At 42.2% G+C, this 15469-nt stretch overlaps 1 protein-coding gene across 1 annotated transcript in view; it reads left to right on the top strand.

Annotated features, from left to right (window-relative positions):
* The window catches only part of MAPKAPK3 (MAPK activated protein kinase 3), a 95583-nt gene that overhangs the window by 61890 nt on the left and 18224 nt on the right, over positions 1-15469 (top strand). Inside the window, exon 3 of the mRNA XM_069095623.1 lies at positions 12438-12577. Within this exon, the coding sequence (XP_068951724.1) occupies positions 12438-12577 (140 nt within the window). The remainder of the gene's footprint in view (positions 1-12437; positions 12578-15469) is intronic.

The following is a 15469-nucleotide window of genomic DNA, read 5'->3' as shown; positions in this document are numbered from 1 at the left end:
GTGTGTGTGTGTGTGTGTGTGTGTGTGTGTGTGTGTGTGTGTGTGTGAGAGGTTGGGAGGGATTCCTGAGGCCCTACAAATGGTACCACATAAACCAGTATATAAAGTAATATGCCTACCCTTAAAAATGAAAGAATGAATGAATGAATGAATGAATGAATGAACGGTACTTCTGAGTTTTAGGTTAGCTCTCTTAGAGCAGGGAAGCAGTTGGAGGAAGCACAGGGAGACGTTTCTGAGTACTGGGCATCTAGCTATCACACATACAACTCTTAATCAGTGTCATTGGTGAGCTGAAGCTCACCAACTCTTCATGGACTGGGGAGGCCAATGGTTCTAAGTAATCCTGTAGCAAACAAATGTTTTCACCACTGAAGCCACCCCTTGTGCCCTCACTCCTCTGACTCTGCATTTCTCATGTTTCCTTGACCCTCACCTTTTGGTTGATGAGCCTTATTCAGTCTTCTCGGTACCCTGTTACTCCCCAGGTTACTCCTCTCAGGTTGCTGTGATAGCCTAAGGCTCAGCAGACATCTTTAGATGAACCTGAGGCTCTCTGACTGATGCCTACTTGTTACTTCTCACTGTAACGAGGAATTCTTGTGCTTCAGGCAGATTTAGTGGTGTAGATGATGGGGTACCTGGGGTCTAGGTCAATTTGTGAAACCAACTTGTGAAACCAGTCTGTGAAATTGTAACTGCAATTTGTATTGTAAAATTGTTATCTGTAAAATTCCTTTCCCAACCTCCGACTCTGCGCCTTCCCCCTATCCACACTAGGCCTAGGCAACACCTTGGGACTCCTTTGTTCTTACTTAATCCCTCGTCTCCTCCGGCCTGGCCCAAATCCTCACGTCTCTTCCGGCCTGGCCCAAATCTTATCTAAACTATCTATTCACTTGCTCCTCTTGGTCAGCTCTGACCTTTGTCTATGCACTGAGGCCCCTCCTGTCCGGTCAGCCCTGACAATGGCAGCCCTACCCTTTAAAAGTAAAAGCATGTACCCCTCTCACTCGCAGGTCCCCTAAAGGACTCTTGCCCGCTTCTCATGGAAGTGTAACAATAAACTTCTACAACTCTCACTCCAATTAAGCCTGAGACCTTGAATTCTTTCCAGACGATATTGCAGGTTTTCTGGTCTTGGATAAGATCAGAATATCTGCTGAACCTATTGGGATCCCGTTTTACCCCCCATCATAGAGAGAGGGTGTGAAGAGCCGTGACCTGGGATAGTCCCACCAGTGTTTTCTTGTGTGGGGAGAGGGCTGCCTATTTCCCAAAGAATCTAGCCTGAACTCACATGGAAATAGCAGGGCACCCAGGTCAGTGGGAGCGCAGGTGTGAAGGATGGGCGATGACTGTCACTCTAAGAAGGACATGTTCTTTCAGGATTGGATAAGGGCAGGATTATTCAGGATAATGGGGAGGGCCTACCCCTCTCATACCATCTGCCTGAGACAAAGCCCTGGTTTCTAGTACTAGTTATTAATCTGCCCCTACAATTTAAAAGAGTCTTCAGGCATGACTTAATGTTGGCTGGTCTTTAGTAATGGTCTTCTTAGGGACTAGGGAAGCCCTTAGCTCCCTCTGGCCTCTCCCTTCTTCCTTATCCCACCTAACTCTTATCTCACACTGCACTTAGGACTCTCCCTTCCCCCCCCCCCCAAAAAAAAACCTGCTTGCTTTATTGTTCTGTGAGCTCCCCAAGGTTAATGACAACTTATCTGAACTGTGGCTCTCCCTGGGGGCCTACTATAATGATCTGTTCACAGCATATTTAATAATTTAATTTAATATTTAAATGAGGTATTGAATAAGTATTTCTTGAAAGGGTTTAACTGTCTGTGCCACACAATCACATACTGTTTACTTGGTTCTGTAACTGTCTGCCCTACATAGTTAGCATTTGATCCTAGAAAATGCTAGAAATCACCCCTATCATGTGTGCAGTGAATGAATGTGACTACTGAGTTGTTTTTCATGACTGCCCCTCTCACTTCCATGTTCAAGGTGAGTGGCAGCCTTCCCTCTCCTCCACCTCTCCCAAATTGAGGAATTGAATAGAGGAAGATTTGGCAAGCTTCTTGAGAGATTCTAACCTATGGACTAGGAATTTCTTTGTTGTAGGAAACTGCCACTGAAGAACTTTCTCTGCCAGTATAGGTAGAGTTGCCAGGAACTTTGAGAGTTTAAATAACTTGCTCAGGGTTACACAGCTAGTGTCCTTTTTTTGATATTTTGTGTGTGATTCTTGTCTCCCTAACTTGATTATGAGTTCCTTAAGAGCAGGTTTTTGTTTTTTTTTTGCTACCTCTGTATCCTCAACAATGCCTGGCACAGGGCTGGGAACATAGTAAAGACTCAGGAAAGACTGATTGATTGATTAAATTTCACTTCCATTGTAACAATTTGGGGTAGACTGAGGCTCAGGTCATTGTAGGTAGTTAGTGGCATAGGTAAGAATAGAAAGATCTCTTATTCCAGTGGTTATATGGGCAGTAGTCTTCTGGTATTTGGAATCATGCTGTCATGATGGTTAAATTGCTAATCAGAGAATATTTAGATTATGGTGTCCCTATTCCACATATTCTTCAATCCCACCACATCCCTTCCTTCTGCCTTTCACTGCCACATTCCTTCTTTCTAGCATATCTGCCCCAATCACCCTGGCCCTCACTGATTGGCCAAGGTCCTAGGCCAAGCCCTCACTTGGTCATTGTTTGGGCCTTGATTGTCCCAGAGTGAATATAAATAGCAGTGGTTTCTGTTTTGGTGAGAAACCCTGAGGGTCTTCCCTTTCAGATTGATTTTTTTTTTAAACTAAGTAAAGAGGGCATTCTTTGCCTCTTCTTATCTAGCCTTAATCACTGAATGGGCATTGTCTTAGTCAAACTGAGACCTGTTAAAGATCTTAGCTTAAAAAAGGCCAAGGTCTCCCACTGCATCCAGGGCCATCTCCAGTGGTCCTGATCTCTATCTGGGCACTGGACCCACTTGACTCTGTAGGAGAAAGTGAGGATGGTGACACCACACAGCCCTCCCTCACTTAAATCCAATGCACTTACCTGTCATGGCATCACCTCCCTGATGTCTAGTGATCCTCTTCAAAAATGAAGGACAAACAATAACGTATTTCAGTTGGCTCTCCCCATCTCCTCTTTCTGTACACGAATTTTCCCACCATCTTTATTATCTTGTGTCCCAAAAGGCTGCTATTCAGAATCTTTGCCTTTTGCAATGATACTTTAATGCATCCATGATCTCAGTTATGGTGAACATTCCTTCTACCAGTTGCAATTGAAACTTCTCTATGACTTCTTAGATTTTGTGACTACCAGGCCAGCACTCAGTGCGTTTGTTGCTTTTCACTCTCCCCATACAACTTGAGAACCTACTTTTGCATTCATAAATAACCCTGATGGTATCTTTTTTGTTGCTTCTCCATACAAGACATTGCTGTAGCCTGCTTACTCTTTATCATGTGTCTTTACACTGTCATTGGGTCATTTGCAAGGGTGAGTCTTCAGAAATCAGTATCCTGTTATTTGCAGCCAAATAGAATCTCCAGGGGAATATTGACTTAAAAAAAATGTACTTTTGTGTTAGCTCATATTTAGGGTGATTGAAAGTGCTGGACAGTTTCTTTAATGCAGTCTAGTCCTCTTACCATTTCCTGTGCCATTCTGGGTTGAGTTCATGATTTATCTGTGGTACCAATCCAAGAGACTTTATGTATGCATGTATGTATATATGCATAGATGGATGTATATTATGCATATGTGATTCATCTATATATGTGACATAATGTACATCATCAGAAGGCAGCATGGACAAAAGGCCATATCTAGAGTTAGGAAGATATGAGTTCGAATGTGGCTTCTGACTCATAATGGATGTGTAATCCTGGGGAAGCCACTTTCAGTATCCCCAGACAGATCTTCAGGAGTCTAAGACTCAGGAGAGTAACTGATCTGCACTGATAGAAGGAATTTCCTCCCTGGGAGTTTCCTACACTAAAGAATTATAAATCAGTATATATGTGTATATATACATATGTACATATATGTATATCTACACGGATATGTGTTGGAGATACTGTACTAATCTACCCTATGAGCTAATAAAATGTGCTTCATCTCCTTTGTTTTTCCAATGTGGATTGTTAGACCACTCCCTTCAACAACCATGAATCTCATTGAGGAAGTCCTATAGTGTACTGGTGGCTTAGTATAATCATCTTATTATGCTCTACAAACAGGTACATCTATAAATAGCTTTCTATCCCCAGAAAATCCTCTTATTTGGATTTGGCGGAGGATATCCTCTGTGACTTGGGGACTTTGGGTAAGATTATGTCTCTTATGCCTTAGTTGATACTCAGTAGAGTCTGGAGGGAGCTATCTCCAACAGAACTTGTCTCATGGCATCACATAGCTTTAATTGTATATGTAAGAGAGACACTTTGTCTAAGAAACACCTTTAAAGGCATGTTTTGTTCTAAGGACAGTTTTTTTGTGATTGACAAATGTTAGACCCAGTACAATTTTGTATTTTCTGTACCTTTCAATTAACTATGTTACTTTGAAGATGGGCTCTACTACAGAAAATCAACTTCATGAGCCCTCCTGTTTCCATCTCATGTTTTCATCAAGGATGCCCCTTGTGCATGTATAGACCGTTCTTATAAAGATTTTCTAGAGATGAGAAAATGGGCATCTACTTTTGAATTTTGTCTCGAATACCTTTTTGAGGGGAGTAATAACCACCATCGTTTTGGAATTGTCCCTTTACCCCTTTTTTTCATTGTCTTGGAATCTTCCTCTTTTTGAGACTTAAAAAAAAAAACCCAACAATCCCCATGTGCCTTTACATTTTGCTGCCTTCAGCACTGGAAACCAGTAGATTTCTCTTACTTGTATTTGGCCAGTCCAACCACACTTCCTGGTTTCATTTCCTTAAGTGTCATTGCCTCAGTAAATTCAGGACTGGATGAGGCAGTCCAAATGTGGCAGTTTCACTCTAGTCACTGCAGAGATCAGAGCACCACAATTATTTAGAAGCTGAAGTAGGAGATTTTTGGAAAGGAACTCAGCCACTTTCAGTAGGCTATAAATAATGAGCCAATGAATCATTGCCCAGATATTTAACTATCTGAGCAGGCATTTTACTGGTGCTTTCCTGGAATTGCTTCCTCATCGTCACAAAAACCAGTCACTGACACCAGGAGAGTGTTCTTGAAATTCCACCACACAAAAAGTGGCAGCTACCTACAGACCATTCTCCAAAACTCTTCAGTGGCCCATTTGTGGAAAAAGGACTTGATTTAAAAAAAAAAGAAAGAAACATTTTGTGAAGAGAGAATTGGTTATTTATTATAAATCTAGAAAGCTTTATACAACTTTCTGTAAAAAGACATCCATTTGCCACTCAATACTCTGACAGTGCTAATTGTTGTAGAGCTTTGATTCCCTTTAGTTAGATATATTCCCCCCTCCTCTTTTGTGAATCTGTATTCAGATCTTTAAACATATTGGAGGTTTAGCTTAAGAACCACTGGTAAGACTGGGTGCTCAATCCAATCCAGCTACAGAATGATAGACTTTCTCTGAAAATAACTATTGACAGTTTTAACTCTCCCACAGGGCAAACCCAGGTCACTTCTCAAAAGCAGTCATTGATTAAAAGGCCAATGATGGAGTTTTTAGTTAAAATGCTTTGTCTAGAAGGTACTTATCTAGGATACAGTGTTTTTTAGATATGATAGTATAATTAAAAGTGATCCTTGTGTTCTCTCTGTGGCCAGTCATTCTTGCATTCCTCAAGCTCAGATTAGTAAATCATTATGGTAATCCATTTCAAAATTATGCCCACCACCATCAATCACCAAACACTTATCAAGCATCCACCACGTGCCAAGAATTATACTAGATGCTGGACGCACAAAAATCATAACGAAATGATGCTTGTCTTCAAAGGAGCTAATGTTCTATTGAGAGAGACACATGCATAAAGAAGAATATACAAAATATGGCAGATAATGCCTGTCCTCATCCAGTCTAGCTAACATGAGCCTGTGAAGCCTCTGAGCCTGAGGACTTTCACATTGACTTTTATTCTTCCCTATTTATCTGAATCCCACCAGAAATTTCGTAGGTAATTTTAATCAGCATTTATCCTACAAAAGCCTCTCCATTAAAGTCTTCCTTGGCTGCCTTAGCATGGCAGGGAGGTGAGCCAGGGTTCTTTAAGAATCTTCTGGTGGAATGAAAAGTTCAGGCAGGTCCCACATGCTAGAAGGACACCAAGGATGGGCTTGCAATGGATCAGTGGATCAAGGGATTGCCAGCAGTGGCCCATTGCTGTAGGGCTAGCCATCAGATGACATGTTTATTTGACCACATCAATTCATGGAGGCTTCTCAGGGATAGTGGGGCTACAGTATGTGTTGGTGAAGGGAACTTTACACTGATGAAAGCAAGGGTCCTCACCATAATGAAATATTTACTCTAGAATGCTAGACAAGGTGAAGGTATGTAAGTGATTTACTCCCTTCTGACATGAAGATTTATGTCACTTTTAGAACTTCTTTTGCGTGGACTATTTTTCCAATTAGAGTAGTAATTATTTATGCCATTAAAATGTTGTGGTGATGTCTCAGTTTGATTACTCCTTGTCTGGAATTAACTCTGAAATGTTACTGATTGTCACATTTTGTTTTGCCCTTTATAACTTATTTCCCAGATCACATTATGCCTCCTCTTCCCTTTTTTTTTTAAGTATTGCCATGGACATTGACCAAAAGCAGTAAAATTGTCATACAGCCTGACACCTTGGGTATGGTGATGCCTTATGCATCTTTGCAGCATGGCTTCAGTGCCTGGAGGACAGGGGGCTTGATGTCTTTCTAGCAATGATTTCACTATCTAGAGGACGAATGGAGAAGGTTCCTTTGCCTCCCTTTAGAATGAGTATTTGTTGTTGTTGTTCAGTCATTTCAATGGCATCTGACTCTTTGTGACCCCATTTGGGGTTTTCCTGGAAGAGATTTTAGAGTGGTTTGCCATTTTCTTCTCCAGATCTCTTTACAGATGAGGAAACTGAGGCAAACAGGATTAAGTGACTTGCTCAGGGTCACACAGCCAGTGTCTGAGGCCAGATTTAAGCTAAGGAAGATTAGTCTACCTGACTTCAGGGCCTGTTACTCAATCCACTGTGCCACATCATTGCTTAGACAAAAGGGAAATTGTGATAGCATGTGGCACACCTGTCCCAGGAAGCAAAATTCCAGTGAAGCTCATGGATCCTCTCTCCCAGGTTTCCTGGTGCTATGGGGATAAGGTGGGGAACAAAAGCCTGAGAGTTTAAGGCAATGATTCCCAACCCAGGGATGGCTTCCTGCCAGGAAGGGGCTCCCATCATTTTAGGTGGGGTGATGTGAAATTCCCAAACCACTCTCAGGACAAAAATAATCCAAATTCTTTTTGTAATAGAAAAATATATGTCAGAACACTGGTGGTGTAAACACCAGGAATTGGGTATTGAAGTCTGAGGCAGATGATTTCCCAATGCTCATCAATTGTATTCTATAGGCACAGCCTGGGTGTGATCAAGCCCCTGGCGCAAGGTGCCAGTGATGGACAGTTCTAGGGATGACACTTTGGGGAACTTGGCCTCTTTCTAACTTCGTGCTTGGAATCATTCCAGCAACAGTTATTGAGAAATTGTAATGTATTCAAGGTCCATCCAAGATGGTATGGGGGGTGCAAAGATATCTACCAATATCGGTTTTCATTTCTATGGTATTTCAAGATTTCCAAAGCTCTTTCCACAAAATGACCCTGTTAGTTAAGTTATGTAAATATTTTCATCCCTATTTGACAGATGAGAAAAGTGAGGTTTGGAGATTTGAAATGGCTTGCTGACAGTCAGAACTAAGAGATGTCTCAACCAGGTCTCTGTCCCAGGTCTTATGCCTGAGAATCTGGAGATCTTTCCATTACCTTGCTCTCAAGGAACACCTTTACAATCTAGTTAGAGAGAAAGGACTCTTGTGAAAATATAAGTTCCTTGAGGGCAAGAACTACCTTTCTGCTTGTATTTGCATTCTCATTGCTTAGCACAGTGCATGGCACATAACAAGTGATTAATAAATGCATATTGACATATGAAACACAGAATAAGATATTGGGAATATAGCATGGAACCCCCAAAGTCAGATGATTTAGGTCCAACTCTTAACTTAGTCATAAAATGTGACCTTGGGCAAATCCCTTTCCCTCTCTATGTTTCTCCTCCCCATTTGTGAAACAAAGGGGTTCAATCCTGATGTAGTTTAGTCCTGACATCCTATGTACAGCGATTTAGGGTTCTTCCCAATTCTAACAGGCTATGATATAAATGCTAAACTTTATGGTAGAGGCTAGAAATGCTGGAGGGGTTCAAAGAAGGGAAAGGTTGCAATTTAGGGGAAGATTTCACAGAGGAGCTGGGATTTCTTCAGGCAATGAGGGATGAATAAAATGGACTAGAAGAAGCAAGGCAATCCATAGTGGGGGGAGGAGTTCAAGCAAGGGCACAATCACCTGGCCTGTTTGAAGTATGTAGAGGAAAGAAGGACATCTGGATTAGAGTGCCATACAAAGAAGGCTACTAGGGCTCTGAGATCTAGTCCTAGCTCTTCTGATCCTAGGCATGTAACTTTGGGTAAGTCACCTCTCCTTTTTGTGCTCCAGTTTCCTCGTATGTAAGGGAGATAGTATCTTCTCTATCAAACTCATGGAGACATTGTGATGGAAACTCTGCAAACTATAAAGCCTATAGAAATATAAGTTTTTCTGATTTCCCTAGCATTGTGGTATGGAGATCCTCCCTCCCCCAACCAGCCCTGGAATGGAGAAACAAAGTCCATCCTAGGCCTGCTCTCTCTCAGTAATCAGTAGCGAACCTCAGGAGGCCCCTTGAGGTTAGGCATTGCCCTATCACGTGCAGGGAGAAATGAGTCACCAGGGAAGGAAAGGGCCAGGAGAACAGAGATGAAGTGTTAAGTGACTTTACCACCCAGGGTCCCATGGCTGCCTCCTTGCTGGTCAGTGCTTTGGTAAAGAAGAGTCCAAGATACCTCAGTATCTCTTGTCTGGCACAATACAGTGGGTACTGATGCTCACTGAGCAGAATTCTCTCTGAGGTTCAGAAGATAAGCCATTAAAAAAACCAAGACATATTAAAGCTGTTGTCCTTGGGAGAGATCCTGAGCCCAAATCATAGGTCAGTGCTTTGGAGATGGCAGGAACCTCTGTTGATACTAATTATTTCTATTTCTCCCTAGAATCTCTATCCCTGTAAATCAGGTCTCAGTTCCCTCTGCGGCAAAGAATTAGATTTGAACATTGACCTTGATGATGAGGTCATTCTAGCTTGAGATCATAACTATTAGGCAAATAGGATCATGAAATAATCTGAACTGAAAAGGACCTTCTAATCCTTTGCAGCTCAGCTACCAACTCCATGTGACTTTGGCTAAATCACCCTCTTCAGAGGGTGGAAAATGAGGGGCTTAGACTAGGTGGCCTCTCAGACCTCTTCCCCTGCAGACACCTATGTCCCTAAGCACCCATGACTAGCACCTCTGGGGGAGGCTGAAAAACCTAAGCCTTAAATAGCATTTTTGGCTGCCTTTGACCACTGCTGATGCAGATTGAGTTTGCAGTCCAACAAAACCCCCGGATTTTTTTTTTTTCCTGTGTGAGTTGTTAGCTAATCATTCCATCCCATTTTATACTTGTTCCCCTTATTTTTTTTTTAACCCAGGCAAGGACTTTTTATCTGCATTAAATTCATCTGATTAGATTCAGCCTCTCAAGATGATCATACAGAGTAACATCTGGGGCCTAGGAGGGAGTCACCGGCCGGGTGTCTCTGGGTCTGCTCGGCTCATTTGGTTGCAGCAGGAAGCCAGGCTTTTGGATGTGATCTCAGTATGATCCACTTAGCTCTGCTTTGTGTCCCCAAACCTCACAAATACATTCCCTTAGTCACAAGGCGAACCAGATCAAAATATGCCATCAGCAGCAGCACAGTATGGTAGAAAGAGCCCTGGCCTTGATGCCAGGAGGCCTGCTTAACTCACTGTGTGACCCGTGGCAAGTGACTTCATCTTCTGTAGCCTTGGTTTCTCCATCTGTAAAATGGGGGTAATAGTGCCTGCCCTGCTTCCTTTACAGAATAAAGTAAGGTGAAGGATTGAAAGACACTTTGGGGAGTTAAAAGCGTCCATCAGAGCTCTGCTTTTAGAACCAGTGCAGATTCCTGGCTCTCATACTTAGACTCTGTATGCCTTTGGGCAAATCAGTTAACCTCTCTCTGCTCCAGCTTCTTTATAAAATGGGGGTCATAATACCCATACTAATTACCTCACAGGCTTGCTATAAGGCCTCAAAGCAATAGAGAAAAAGCTATAACAATATGTGTATATATGTGTGTGTATATGTATATTCACATACACACACACATACACACATGTACATATCCAACACATGTGTAAAACAGTCTAGACCACTATAAAATTGTTAAAAATGCCTTTCTCACAAAATCCAGGGCAGTTAGGTGGTATAGTAGATAGAATGTCCAGGAATCAGGAAGATGAATCTTCCTGAGTTCCGATTTGGCCTCAGACCCTTGCTGTGTGACTCTGGGCAAGTCACCTAACCCTGTTTGCCTCAGTTTCCTCATTTGCAAAATGAACTGGAGAAGGAAATGGCAAAACCACTCCGGTATCTTTGCTAAGAAAACCCCGAATGGGGTCACAAAGAAATGACACAACAACCCAGTGTTATTATTTACATTTTGCAGATGAAGAGACTGAATCCCACAGATGTGAAGTGAATTGCCCAAGGTCACTCAGCTAGCAAGTTCTGAAGGCCGGCTCATTTGGTTCCAAGACCAGGGCTCTTTCTGCTACAGCTTGTTGTATTCTGATGTCTGTAGATATGTGTCATGCTCCCACCTCCCAAGCCTGTTGGCACCTGCACAGGCACAGAAAGTACTATCACGGCATTAGCAAAGAAATAACAAAATGTGTGTTGTTGGCTTTGGTTCCAGAATAATAATAATGATCAAAGTTCACATGAATGTATATAGTACATTCACATCATTTCACCATGCAGAGATTAAAGCCAATAGAGATTAAATACCTTGGCCAAGGTCATACTGCCAGTATGTGTCAGAGCAAGGATTCACAACCACGTCTTCCAGCCCCAAGTTCAGTTCCTGTAGATGCAGGGAGTTGTGATTATTCAGTGGGAATTCTCCCTGTTCATAGAAGAACAGTCCAAATCAATTCAAGTCCAACCTAGTGTTTATTAAGTACTGGATTCCACGTTCCAGGTACTGATTTCAAAAAGAGGCCAGCCGATCAGGTAGAGAGGCCTTGGGGGTGGGTTTGGGGGGGGGGGTACTTCCAGTGAGTGAAGTCCAGGGGTAAAAAGAGCTTCCAGGTGGCCAAGAATTGGAAGTTGAGGGGATACCCATCAGTTGGGGTTGGTATATGAATGTGATGGACTACTGTGCTCAATAAAAAATGATAAGCAGTCAGACTTCAGAAAAACCTGGAAAGTCTTAACATGAACTGATGATGAGTGAAGTGAGCAGAACCAGGAGAACACTGTACACAGTGATAGCAACATTGGGCAATGACCAACTTTGATAGACTTGGCTCTTCTCGGCAATACAATGATCCAAGACAATTCTAAAAGACTCATGATGGAAAATGCTGTCCACATCCAGAGAAAGAACTATGGAGACTGAATGCAGATCAAAGCATTATTTTCACTTTTTTTTATTTTGCTTTCTCATGGTTTTTCCCTTTTGTTTTGATTCTTCTTTCATAATGTGACTAACGTGGGATTATGATTAATATGATGTACATATATAGTCTACATCATATTGCTTGCTGTCTTGAGGAGGGGGGAAGTAAGAGGGAGGGAGAAAAATTTGGAACTCAAAATCTTACAGAAGTGACTGTTAAAAACTAAAAATTAATTCATTGAAAAGTTTTTTTTTTAAATGAGCTTCCAGGGTGAAGAGGTATCTGAGACATTATAAAGAAAGTAGGAGAGAATCAGGAGTGAAGCATGGAAAGGAATGAAGAAACTCATATTTATTGTGTGCAGAGCACTGGGGAATACATGATGTTTAGCTAAGATACCAACATAGATAAATAAAATGTGTAACACCACATGCTAAACGTCTCAGAGAAATGTTGTATGATGTCCAGGATAAGATTTGTTATGGTTGAGAGGACCACCAGAGGTGGTTGCCGTGGGAAGCCCGTGGTGTTAGAGGTTGTCAGAGAGCTGGCAGAGGTGTTGGGGGAAGGAGAGAGCAGGGGCAGTGTGAAGACTTCTGTGTGACCCTCTCTGTGCTACTCCTCTCATTTGTAGCTCCTGTATGACAGTCCCAAAGCTCGGCAGGAAGTGGAGCATCACTGGCAGGCCTCGGGTGGACCCCATATTGTGCGCATTGTGGACGTGTATGAAAATATGCACCATAACAAGAGGTGTCTCCTTATTGTCATGGAATGGTGAGATTCCAATGGGCTGGCCCCAAAGCTCACGCCAGCTCTTGCCCTGCTGGGTTCCTCTGGGGTGGGGGGGGGGGAGAGTAGCCAAGGAATAAGGAAAGAATGGCGAAGTATCCTGGTTACCAGCTCTGTTTTTACATTTAATTAACTCTCTAGCCTTGGAAACCCAGGACTGTCAGATACTAAAATGGCAGAGCTGGTACAGCCTTTCAATAAAGAGGCTTTTCTTGATCTCCCCAAACACCCCAGCATCAGTTTGCATTTACTCCATATTTCTTTTGTCTGTATGTAGCTGTGTACATGTTTTTCCTCGTTAGAATAGAAGTTCCTCGAGGGCAGGGACTTGTTTGTGTATCCACAGTAATTGTCACATAGTAGGCATTTAATAAATGCTCATGGAATTGAATTAAGTAGAGTATCACAGAATTCTACAGTTGGAAGGTACCCCTGGAGCCATCTATTCAATCCCATACCCAAAAGAAATCCCGACACTAACATAGCTGACAAATGCTTATCTCCTCCAAATTCTGCTGCAGACTTCAAAGGAGAGGGGAACCATCACCTCCAACAGCAACCCAATCTACTTTCATACACCTCTAATTGTCAGAAGGTGTTTTCTGGCATCAAGCCTAAATGTGCCTCTTTGCAACTCTCACTTCTCCTGGTTCTGTTTTCTGGGGCCAAAGAGAATAAGTCTAATCTCTCTCTTCCGCATAACAGCCCTCAATATGACCCTCTCACCTGTGTCTCCTCCAGGCTAAGCATCTCCAATTCCTTCAGCGAATCTTCATGTGACATGGACTCAGGGCACTTTACCATCCTGGTTACCCCTTTCTGGACATCTGCTTACCAATGTCCTTCCTAAACTTAGGTGACTAGAACCAAACTCCAGATGTGGTCCAATCAGGGTGTAATACAGAGTTGACAATCTCCTGGAGGCTGTATGTCTCCTCATGCAGCCAAGATTTCATTGGTTTATCCTCTGCTGTGTCACACTATTGTCCTCTGGGAAAACAACAACAAAAAAAGCACAGATCTTTCCCAAATTGCTGTCTTGACTATGTCTCCCCCATATTGTCGTTTGTAAAACTGACTTTTCAGACCTGCACATAAGACTTTACATTTATACCTTCTGAATTTTTAAAAAGAGCAGACTTCCAAGTATTCAAAGGCAGTGTAAACAGGATCCCAGGGCCTAACATTCTCTAGGGGAAGTTAGCCCAGGAGAGATGGGAGACCCTCAAGAATAAAATTCTGAAGATAACAAAGCAGAACAATTCCAATGAAGAGAAGAAAAGAGGAGACTGAGCTGGCTAAAAAGACCAATTTGCATGTGCCAGGAGCTAATAAAGCAAGCTGAGTTGTAAGAAGACACAGAGCAGATGAAAATTAGAGCACATAACAGAAACAGGACGAATAAAAACTCGTGGGATGGCCCTGTAAGAATAGCGTCAGGGGTACTTAAGATCAGAGTGAGGCATGTCTGGCAAAGAATTAGAAAGAAAAAATTACCTACTGGTTGAAACCTAGGTGAAGTAGGGAGATGAGATCAGGAAATCTGGAAGCGCTTAGCCGGTCTTGAGGAGTCTCCCATCACTGGGCCCTGATTAACAGCACCCCCTAATCTAGCAATGCGATCAATTAACTACTCTCAGCAGTCTTTGAAAGGCCGTGTAGAATGGGAGACGCTACAGGCTTAGAAAGGGCAAATGTCATGATTAAAAAAAAAAAGGGGAATAAGAATGAATATGAAAACTTTAAGACTTGTGTGTTTGACTTCAATTCCTTATAAAATTCTATAGCATATTATTAAAGGGATGGTTAATGGACATCTAGAAAAGGAAAAAGATTGTCAGCAAGAGCAGTCAGTGCCCTTATTGAGAATAAGTCATACTACAGTGGTCTCTTCTCCTTTTTCATAAAGAGTCACTAGACTAGGAGCCTGGAAGAATGCCCTAGATGTAGCTTGCCTAGATGTTAGCAGAACCTTTCATAAGATTTTGCATGCTGTTCTTGTTGGGGTGGGTGTGGGGGCTAAGGATGAAGATGTGTGAAATAGATAGGAAACTGATTGAAGAGTAGTCATTGGTATTTCAGAATTGTATTGGAAGAAGGTCTCTGGTGAACTGCCATGGGGATCTTTACCTGTGCTATTCATCCTTTTTCTCAGTGATTTGGACAAAGATGTAATGACATGTTTATCCAATCTGCAGATGATTCAAAGCTGGGCCAGACACAATATATGACATAGGATTCAAAAGCATTGGGCTCAGTCAAAGAAGATTAAATTTAATAGGGATAAATGTAAACTATTAAGCTTGGGTTTAAAAATCAAGATAGCGGAGGCTTGGTTAGATGTCAGTTTTCCTGGAAAGGTCTTCATGTGATTGAACAGTGTGATATGGAGATCAAAAGAAAAACTGTGATCTGAGGCTGCAGTAAGAGATATAGTGGTTCAGAATGAGCAAGCAAGCAGGCACCCACCCTACTGACTGCCAGCTCAGCCAGCCCCCACCCACCCTCTCCCTTGCCATAGCTCCAGCATCATTGCTGTGAAGAAGGGTGTTGGGCAGCTCTGGCTAGAGATTGGACTCAGCCATATAAAGGTTTTTCAGACTGTAACAGATTTGCAATAATTTGCCTATAGAATTTACTACATAGTCTCCTGCTTACTAGAGGTCTTCAAGTACAAATCCTTTTAGGTTCTTAGGTAGTCTCTTCATTCCTGTAGTAAGATGTTACTTAAGTTACTTCAGGAGATCTCCTAATCTGGTTTTCCGATGTGGATCTGGCCAGTGCTGCCATGTGCTGGAAGTTGTTGCTATTCAAAGGAGAAAGGATTTCAAAGCCTCAACAAGAATTTAGCCTACAACAACATGCTAAGCCAATTAT

The sequence above is a fragment of the Petaurus breviceps genome, unplaced genomic scaffold (assembly GCF_028583685.1).
Source record: "Petaurus breviceps papuanus isolate PSGF00001 unplaced genomic scaffold, PetGlider_PUasm1.0 227, whole genome shotgun sequence".
In the NCBI taxonomy this organism is placed as follows: domain Eukaryota; kingdom Metazoa; phylum Chordata; class Mammalia; order Diprotodontia; family Petauridae; genus Petaurus; species Petaurus breviceps.
Note: the sequence above shows the minus strand (reverse complement) of the source record. Positions and strands in the feature narration are given on the sequence as shown.